Genomic DNA, 10,794 nt, shown 5'->3' with positions numbered 1-10,794 from the left:
TGATAACTGAATTACTATTGTTAGTATTCGTTAGATACTCCCGCTGTCCCAAAATAAGTGCCGTAATTTCAAATGTAAGAAAAATATTTCTACACATTATTTTTCAAATTTCCTTTTTCTGAATAAAAATATAGATGTTAAACTTTTATTCAGAAAAAGAAAATTTCAAAAATAATATGCCGAAGTATATTTTTTTCACCTTAAATTACGTGAAAAAAGTCAAAGTGACACTTATTTTGGGAGAGAGAAAGTATTAAGGAGATATAATAATTAGATATAATTAATAGCATATATTAAATATGTAGTTGTTAGTAGTTAATAATGTATAATGATTGATGAGATACTCTAATGATAAATAAATTACTCTCTCTATTTTTTTTATTCGACGCTTTGACTTTGGGCACGCACTTTTAAGTTCTTTGACCAGATAGTTAGAAATATTATTTTTTAAATTTTCTTTCTCTGAATAAAAATATATAACTAAAACTTTTATTCAAAAAAACAATAAATTAAAAATAATAATTTTTATTATCCGGTCAACTCATCAAAAGAAGGGTGCTAAAAGTCAAAACGTCAAATAAAAAAGACAGGATGATTATTAGTATTTGCTACATACCCCCACCGTCCCTGACAATATACATTGAGGGATGCGGACGGGAACACGGCACGAACTTTAATGCTCCTGCAAAGTGTAGTTGTGTAAATTTTTTTTTTTTTTATAAATTTTGTTTTTCTGAATTAAAGTTTGGGATATAATTAATAACATATATTATAATGATTGATGAGATGATCTAATGATAAATAAATTACTCTCTCTGTTTATTTATTTGACGTTTGACTTTAGGCACACTATTAAGTGCTTTGACCAGGTAGTTAAAAATATTATTTTTTAAATTTTCTTTCTCTGAATAAAAATATACAACTAAAACATTTATTCACAAAAAAATAACTTAAAAATAATTACTTTTACTACCCGGTCAATCATCTAAAGAAGCGTGTCAAAAGTCAAAACGTCAAATTAAAAAAAAAACAGAGGGATTATTAGTATTCGCTAGGAACTCCCTCCGCCCCCTAGATAGTATACACCGAGGGACGCGGACACGAACGTGGCACGGCCTTTAATGCTCCTGCAAAGTGTAGTTATGTAATTTATTTTTTAAATTTTCTATTTTTGAATTAAAGTTTGGATGTTAAATTTTTATTTAGGAAAAAAAATCCTCAAAAATAAGTTACATAACTATATTTTCTAAGAGCATTGAAATGTGTGTCAAGCAGTTGAAACGTATAAAATTAAATGGGACAAAGAGTGTATTAATTAAGACATAATAATTAGATATAATCAATGACGGATATTAGATATGTAGTTATTAGTAATTAATAATATGTAATAAATTAAATGAAATAATTATTAGTGTAGATATTAATAAGGATATTAATAATTAAATTGGCTCACCAAAACCCTTGTTGTAGTATCATATATATAATAGATGATCATGTGATGTCATAAAATCTTCGCATGACGTTTATAAAACTTAATTAGAAACTATACTAAAAAATATTGTAAAAACAATTATAAGAAATATTAAAATAAAATATATACTTAGCATATCAAAAAAATTTAGTAAATAAAACACACACATAGTGGCACTCTAGAGAGGGCTCCTTACGTAGTTATATAGCACACCCCAATCTCAACCGTTGATTTATTAAAAAAGGAACGCTTGATTAAAGTTATATTAATTCCTTATAAAAACAGTTACAGCTCACATACTTTTGCCACCTATACACACACGCTATACACACAACCGAGATTCCGGTACCCACTGTAGAGATTCACAGATTCGAAACGCGAAGTTAAAAAACATACTTGATATAAGAAATCGAGCTTCGTTGAAGAGCAAATCGAAGGTTTGGAACACAAAATCAAAGAAATCAGAAGCTATTCAAGCTTCCATTTTAGTTTGATATATTAGGGCTTTAAATTAGAACATCTTGTTTTATATTTGTAACATAATTAGCTCATTTTGTTTGTTTCAGGATCAGAAGCTAATCAAGCTTCCATTTTAGTTTGATATATTAGGGCTTTAAATTAGAACATCTTGTTTTATATTTGTAACATGATTAGCTCATTTTGTTTGTTTGAGGTGATTTAGAAGAAGATTAACAACTTACAAGGTGCTCCGGCGAATAGGTCGGCAAAACTAATTGTTCTACATTTGAGTCAGTACAAGGAAATGATGATGTTTTTCAGTTTAATTTGAGTATTCCCAAGGTTCCTCAACAGGAGGACAGTGAAAAATGTGGATACTATTTTCTAGTTTTTGATGTCTTGTCCAGAAAACTTCAACATTAATAAGCATGGTGGCTTTGTAAGTATATATTATTATTTAATTCTACTATTCATAATATATTTTTGTTAACAAATAACAACCAAATTAAAATGTTTAACAGATGAATAGCAGTTGGTTCACGGAGGAAGACATGAACAACTTTTTCAACAATCTTTCATCAGAGAAATTGTATACTGACCAAATGCAAGCTTCAGAAGACATAATTGTGGTCAAGGAAAAGAGTATGCAAAATTCAATGTCATTCATTTAGATTATTATAATCACTTTGTAGTTTGTGTTGTATTACAATTGTGGTCTTTGTTAGGCACAAATCTTTCAAGTAATATGGAAGACGATGGCCAAATTCTCGATAATGAGATTGCTGCGGAAGAAATTGAAAAACTATCTAAAAACGAAGAAGAGCCTGAGATGGTGGTACTGTGTGAACCTATTCGTTCATTAGTTTTATACACTCCATAGAGCTCACAGGAGCAGCAAGAACCCAACCAACAGACACCGCCTGCATGTAAACTTCAATTACAACAATATTTTTTATATTGTATAATAAATAGTGCTATCCAGATTTCTTACGTCTAACACTGTTTGTTTTTATAAACAGCTGAAACAATTTCCACACATGAAAAAGATGGCAAGGAAAAGCTGGCTGCTGCACCTTCTGTGAGGAAATCTCCAAGGCTACAACCTATAAAAGAAGATGAAGAAGATATCTGTATTCATATTGTCGACCCTGAGGGAGGAGCAAATGCAGAGAAGGGACCAGCAGAAAAACCACAAAGAAAAGTAAGGGCAACAAAGAATGAAGGTGTCAATAAAAGAAAAGCCGTATAAGAGGTACATAGTTACACTATAACAGTACTTGTTCATTGCTCATTCCATTTTACAACAGTAGACATACAAAATATACATGATTTCCATTGTATAGTACAGTTACACATTTGTAAAAACATTTAAATGTCTGATTCTGTAACATAAGTAAAATAGTGCTAATTTTTTAATAATTATAGTTGGTTCCACTTTAGAAGCAAAATTAATGATTACTGATGAGTACATCAGGATTACTGATGAGTGCATAAGGATTACTGATAGTTATCATCTCAGGTTTACATTCCACAGCAGCACTGTTGAACTATATTTTAACATGAACTTTAAAAATATTTGATACAGGTAAAACATAATAAGGAAAAGAAATTGAAGAAAAAGGTAGAAGAAGAGAATGAAGATGAAGAAGTGGAAGAAGAAGAAAAAGATGATGATGAGAAGCCGAAAAAGATTTTAATCAGTGCTTATCCATCAACATTTTCAAAAGTAATCTCGAGGCTGTCTGAAGTTCAAAGGCAGTGGGTCAAATCTGCCGGGTTTGGTGCACTGCTTCATTTTACACTTGGTGATGAACTGCCCCACACGACAATAGTTAACTGCTTATGGTGGTTCGAGCACAATAAATGTGAGTTGGGTCTATTTCCAGATCGGAATCTTAAAATAACAGAGGATGATGTTTTTGACATAATTGGTCTATCCCAAGGGAATTTGGACATTAAACTTGAAGATTCTAAAGAAAAAATCCAAAGTTGGGGCAAACAATTTGAAGAAAAGCTGCCAAGCAGGATCACTGAAAAGATGTTGCGTGAGAAGATGGCAAAATCTCGTGATGCCGATGAGCATTTCAAGCAGAACTTCATGATTCTGATGGCTAACCTTTTCATCAGAACAGATAAAACGTCCTTCGTTTGCCCCAAAATCCTGAAGTTCACTGGTAATTTTGACAATGCAAGAGACTACAATTGGTGCAAACTTGTGTTACAAAATTTGAAAGAGGCTCATGAGCAATGGTGGAATGATCCAAATACACAATACTACACTGGTTGTTTTGTTTTTCTTCTTGTAAGACATCTTGAAACATTTCATACTCTTTTTTACTATATATGTATAACTTCTGCCATCGTCTCTTATGACTTTCTATTTTGTCTGTAGTAGTTTTACCTAGCTAGGACAAGCCATCCTTGTGTGAGAGTGAAGAAAACATGGCATGCCTTCGTTGGGTGGAAGAATTCATGTATTGATGATAGAGCAAAGAGAGAGAGTCTTGATAATAGTTTTGGTCATGGAGATATTGTAAAGAGATAGTCTATGTTCTTTCTACATATGTCATATAGTCATGAATATAAAAATGCCAATTATTTATCTAATTATGCAGGTTCCAGAATTTATTTAGCATGCAAAGTATCCTCATCATCACTTTATTAGCAGTAGCGTCATTTTTTATATATTAACTAATTTTCCAACTTTAATTACATTTTTTAAAGTTTGATTTTCATTTATTCGATTTTTTATATAAGATAGTCTGGCTGATTTCATTAAATGTTATGTCCAGTTTATCTTTTTGAACATCTAAATCCTTGACTAATAAACAAGTCATGTCTACCAAATTTGATATTCAAACTATTTAATTTTTTACCGTTGCACTATATTTTTTAACGTATCACAACATTATTAGTAGTCGTATGACTTTTTCCCTCAAACTTATTGCTCTTATTTACTTATTTCATGAAAAAAAACAGTGCAAAAATTTGAGGGGTGTTCTCATGGTATAGGACATGTAGTACTCCTTTCGACCCAAATATCAATGCAAGCAGGCTGAAATGCATGGTTGCATGATAATAACCTATCATCTTTAGATAGTGCAAAAAAAAGAAGATAAAACTCTCCATATTTTCTTTGAAAGAATTTTTTTTTTAAATTACTAAGCTTTTGAATAGTTGCTTACGAAAAAAGATAAACTAAATTTTGTTATGTACAAATTATTTGTGAATGACTTTTGCTTAGCCCAACTTTTCAAGTTCACAACCTTTTGCCTTTCCAAGCTTTAGATTTTCCAAGCCTTTGGCTTTTCATCATCTTGTAACCTATGATTAGATAGCCTATATAAAGGCTTGGTTTGTACATTGTTTACACACATGAATAAGATGAAGATTATCCTCTCCAAAGTTTCTCTCTAGTTTCTAGTATATATATTATATAAATATAACATGTTATCAGCACGACGCTCTAACGACGGTCTGCATAGTTTACTAGAGCATCAGCTTGATATTTTTTTTCTGTTAAACAATCGAGGCGTGTGCGAGAACGAAGGTGGTGGCGATCACTCAGTAAGAGAAAGGTTAGCCTGTTAGCTTGTTTGTTAGCTGTTACTGGTATTTGTTTCTCTCTTATATATTGATATAAATCACTGCATGCGATCACCTATCTTTTGCCAACACCACTTGATCATAATATCATTTGTTTTTGTACTAGCCGAGTCATTAAAGAATTTATGATGCATGTATACTGGTCAAGTGCTTAAGAAATACTACTGGCTTAATTTATTTCTAAACTAAAAATATTTTAATTGTTAGTCTGGTTAAAGGTCAGACATCTTGATTTTGTTTTGCTTATTCATTGGTCTAGATATAATTTTATTTGTCACCAACATGTCTCGTGTCTCTTTGCGCAGCATGTGGTTAAGTATGAATTAATTTATTTTCTTCTTTTCCGTGTCTATTTAAGTGAATATATATGATAAAGTGATAATCTATTGCATATTATTTGCTATCTTGTCGTAAATAAAATAAAGTATTGCATTATATTTATGTGTATAAATATTGATGTCGCCGAGAAAAAAAAAATTGCTTGACATTTACTTTTATTTGGGATTTAATTCATGTTTGTTATTAAGAAATTTTAATCCCGAATGCTTATTTTATTTCTCTAATTTTAAATGAAAGTGTGGGTACAAGTATTCTGATCGCGGCTTATGTAATGCTGGCTTGTGTATGTGAATGTGATAACTATGTTTTCTTTCACTTTTATTTCCAATCTTGTCGCAAACAAATTATTGCATTATATTTAAGCGTATTCAAATTTTTATTCATGCATAATATATTTTGTACGTAGCTTTTGCCATGCATTATACTTAATGTTTCATAATTGACACGCATGTTTATTTGTTTATCTTATACACACACATAATTGTCAAATTTTTATTAATTTGTGCCTATAGTGCGTGTTTGAATGTGTTTTCTTGATTATATGTGTTTGTTTTCGTGAATTAATATTTATCTTAATTATATTTTGTAGTAAAAAAATGTCAAATCTCACGAAACTTGAATTCAATGCCCTTGATATCACCGGCAATAATTATTTAACGTGGATTCTTGATGCTGAAATCCACCTTAATGCTATGGGTCTTGGAGACACCATAAAAGAAGGAAATGTGAAAACTGAGCAAGAAAAGGCAAAAGCCATGATATTCCTTCGACATCACCTTCATGAAGGCTTGAAAACTGAATACTTGACGGTTAAGGATCCGTTAAACCTTTGGAATGATCTAAAAGAGAGATATGATCATCAAAAAACTGTGATACTCCCTAAGGCCCGCTATGATTGGCTACACTTGCGCTTGCAAGATTATAAAAGTGTAAGCGAGTACAATTCAGCAATGTTCAAAATCACTTCTCAACTGAAATTATGCGGTGAAAATGTAACCGATAAAGATATGTTGGAAAAGACTTACTCCACTTTTCATGCCAACAATATGCTCTTGCAGCAGCAATATCGTGAACGGGGGTTCACGAAATATTCTGAACTTATTTCTGTCCTGCTTCTTGCTGAGCAAAATAATGAACTTTTGATGAAAAATCATCAAGCTCGTCCAACTGGTTCAACACCATTCGCTGAAGTGAATGCTGTTACTAATAATGATTTTGGACGTGGACGAGGACGAGGACGTGGTTTTGGACGAGGTCGTGCACATGCCCGTGGACGTGGTTTTGGGCATGGTCGAGGTCATAAATATCGAAACTTCTCAAATTTTAAAAAGAAGCCTCACCACCAGAAGTGGACAAAGAATGAGGAAAAGCCCAAGGCGAATACGATGGGTCAAAGGGTTGAAAGCATTTGTCATCGTTGTGGAATGAAAGGGCACTGGAGTAAAACTTGTCGTACCTCCAAGCACCTTGTTGATCTCTACCAAGCTTCCTTAAAAAGTGTTGAGACTAATTTTACTGAGCAACATGATCCTCTGGGTCTTTCCCAGCTTGAAACTCATCTTGGTGGAGATTATCAAATTGATCCACTCAACTCTACTCACATGGAAGTATCTGATTTCTTTGAAGATGGCAATATGGAGGTGGCCAAATATGCTGGTGATGATGCCAATTAAATAAAAGGCCTTGTTTTATTTTATTAAGTGTTTATGTCTTTATGGATGAACTATAAACTTTTGTTTGATATGTTGCTTATTTTCAAATCAATGGAATGTCATGAGATGTTTTATCTCTAATTTTGCTTTATTTTTGTGTGAAGAACATGGCCAGCAGCCTCTCATCATATGTCATAGAAGATGAGGAATCACTTTGTTTAGCAGACAGTGCCACAACACACACAATTCTAAAAAATCAAAAATATTTTTCGCATCTAAAGTTAGCTAAAGCTACTGTGAACACCATATCTGGTGCATCAAATCTTATTGATGGCTCCGGAAGAGCAAATATAGTGTTACCTAATGGAACACGACTCACTATTGATGATGCAATGTTTTCCACCAAATCAAAAAGAAACCTTTTGAGTTTCAAAGATATACGTAAAAAATGGATATCACATAGAGACAACAAATGCAAATGATGAAGAATTTTTATATATCACATCAGTTGTCTCAGGGGTGAAGCAGTTAATTGAAAAGCTCCCCTCATATAAATCTGGATTGTATTATACCTTTATAAATCCAGTTGAATCATATATGGTGGTGAACAAAAAATTAGAGGACCCAACTAATTTTATGATGTGGCATGATCGTTTAGGTCATCCGGGTTCAACAATGATGCGAAGAATTATAGAAAACTCAAATGGACATCCTCTCAAGAACAAAATTGTTCCTTTATCTAAAGATGTCCCTTGTATTGCTTGTTTTCAAGGAAAATTGATAACTAGACCATCTCCTGTGAAAGTTTCAATTGAATGCCCAAATTTTTTGGAGCGAATACAAGGAGATATATGTGGACCAATTACCCCATCGAGTGGGCCATTTCAGTACTTTATGGTACTCATTGATGCATCAACACGATGGTCGCATGTTAGTTTATTGTCCACTCGTAATGTTGCTTTTGCACGACTCCTTGCTCAAATAATTCGGTTAAGAGCACAATTCTCTGATCATAATATAAAGAAAATAAGATTGGACAATGCAGGGGAATTTACATCCCAATCTTTTAATGATTATTGTACGTCAATTGGGATTGAAGTGGAACATTCTGTTGCCCACATACACACTCAAAATGGTCTCGTTGAATCTTTCATCAAAAGGCTACAACTGATTGCTAGGCCTTTACTTATGAAAACGAATTTACCAAATTCTACTTGGGGACATGCGATTTTACATGCGGCTTCTTTAGTTCGGTTACGACCGACCTCTTATCATCAATATTCCCCTATGCAACTTGTAAATGGTACAGAACCGAATATCTCTCATTTAAGAGTTTTTGGGTGTGCAGTTTATGTTCCGATATCCCCTCCCCAACGAACAAAAATGGGACCCCAAAGAAGATTAGGGGTATATGTTGGGTTTGACTCTCCCTCAATTATTAAATATTTGGAGCCCGTGACTGGTGATTTATTTAAGGCAAGGTTTGCCGATTGTCAATTTGATGAGACAGTTTTTCCTGCATTAGGGGGAGATAAGATAAAATTTGAAAAAGAAAAGCAAGAAATTTTATGGAATGCAGCATCCCTGTCTCATTTTGATCCTCGTACAAATCAATGTGAACTTGAAGTTCAAAAGATTATCCACCTACAAGAAGTCGCAAATAGATTGCCTGATGCATTTACTGATGTCAAGAATGTGACAAAGTCACATATACCAGCTGTTAATGTTCCTTGTAAAATTAAACTTCCTGAAGAAGATAATAAAATTATGCTAGCAAATGAGTCTAAAGCACGCCAGAAGCGTGGTAGACCTATTGGATCCAAGGATAAAACTCCAAGAAAAACAAGAAAACTTGATAAGGAAGTTGGTACATCAAATGACATCATAGAATTGATCACTGAAGATACGTCTTCTAAGGATGATCAAACACCTGAAATTGTTGACAATGAAGAGATCTCGATAAATTATGTCATTTCAGGAAAGAGGTGGAACAGAAAAGAAATTGTCATGGATGATATATTTGCATATGCAGCTGCACTTGACATTTCTGAGGAAATCGAGGATCATGAGCCTAGATCGATCTATGAATGTAAAAGAAGAAATGATTGGCCAAAATGGAAAGAAGCTATTGAAGCAGAACTGAAATCACTTGAAAAACGCCAAGTTTTTGGACCTATTATACAAACACCTGCAGGTATAAAACCCGTCGGATATAGATGGGTATTTGTGCGTAAAAGAAATGAGAAAAATGAAATTGTGAGATACAAGGCATGCCTTGTTGCTCAAGGCTTCTCACAAAGACCGGGAATCGATTATGAAGAAACTTATTCCCCGGTAATGGATGCAACAACATTCAGATTTTTAATAAGTTTATCAATTGTAGAAGGGCTCCGAATGAATTTAATGGATGTTGTAACTGCCTACTTATATGGGTCACTCGATACTGACATTTACATGAAAATCCCTGATGGATTAAAAATGCCTGAAGCATATAGTTCAAGACCCCGAGAGATTTACTCAATTAAATTACAGAGATCATTATACGGATTGAAACAGTCGGGTCGTATGTGGTACAAACGTCTCAGTGAATATCTTTTGAAAAATGGATATACTAATAATGTAATATGTCCATGTGTTTTTATTAAAAGGACAAAATTGGGGTTTACTATCATTGCAGTATATGTCGATGATTTAAACATCATTGGAACCCCAGATGAACTTCATGAGACGATTGGATATTTGAAAAGAGAGTTTGAAATGAAGGACTTGGGTAAAACAAAACTCTGTCTTGGTTTTCAAGTTGAACATTTATCTAAAGGAATCTTTGTCCACCAGTCTTCATATATTGAAAAGATTCTTAAACGGTTTATTATGGATAAGGCATATCCTGTGAGTACACCTATGGTTGTACGATCCTTAGAAAAGAATAAGGATCCATTTCGCCCAAGAGAAAAGGGAGAAGAACTTCTTGGTCCTGAAGTACCATATCTTAGTGCCATTGGTGCACTAATGTATCTTGCCAATTGTACACGTCCTGATATTGCATTTTCTGTTAACCTTTTGGCAAGACATAGTTCTGCCCCAACTCGAAGACATTGGACTGGTGTGAAACAAATATTTAGATATCTTCGAGGAACAATGGATATGGGTTTATTTTATTCTAAAGACTCAAAAGCGGAATTAGTTGGTTATGCAGATGCAGGATATCGGTCTGATCCACACAAAGGGAGATCTCAAACAGGTTATGTATTCACATATGGTGATACC

The 10,794-nt window shown here is 33.3% G+C and overlaps 1 protein-coding gene and 1 long non-coding RNA gene across 2 annotated transcripts; both read left to right on the top strand.

Moving 5' to 3' along the window:
* Nucleotides 1-2,415: 2,415 nt before the first annotated feature.
* LOC135148547 (uncharacterized) lies at nucleotides 2,416-3,305 on the top strand. Its single transcript, XR_010286612.1, has 3 exons — nucleotides 2,416-2,572; nucleotides 2,656-2,856; nucleotides 2,950-3,305. It is a non-coding gene; the product is annotated as an uncharacterized LOC135148547 (long non-coding RNA).
* Nucleotides 3,306-6,471: 3,166 nt separating this feature from the next.
* Nucleotides 6,472-7,548, top strand: LOC108198223 (uncharacterized). Its single transcript, XM_017365987.2, has one exon. It carries the CDS (start codon nucleotides 6,472-6,474, stop codon nucleotides 7,546-7,548), a length of 1,077 nt encoding a protein of 358 aa, XP_017221476.2.
* The last annotated feature ends 3,246 nt before the right edge of the window (nucleotides 7,549-10,794 follow it).

The sequence above is a fragment of the Daucus carota genome, chromosome 8 (genome assembly GCF_001625215.2).
Source record: "Daucus carota subsp. sativus chromosome 8, DH1 v3.0, whole genome shotgun sequence".
NCBI classification, from domain to species: domain Eukaryota; kingdom Viridiplantae; phylum Streptophyta; class Magnoliopsida; order Apiales; family Apiaceae; genus Daucus; species Daucus carota.
The sequence above is the reverse complement of the archived record's forward strand: the minus strand, read 5'-3'. Positions and strand labels throughout refer to the sequence as shown.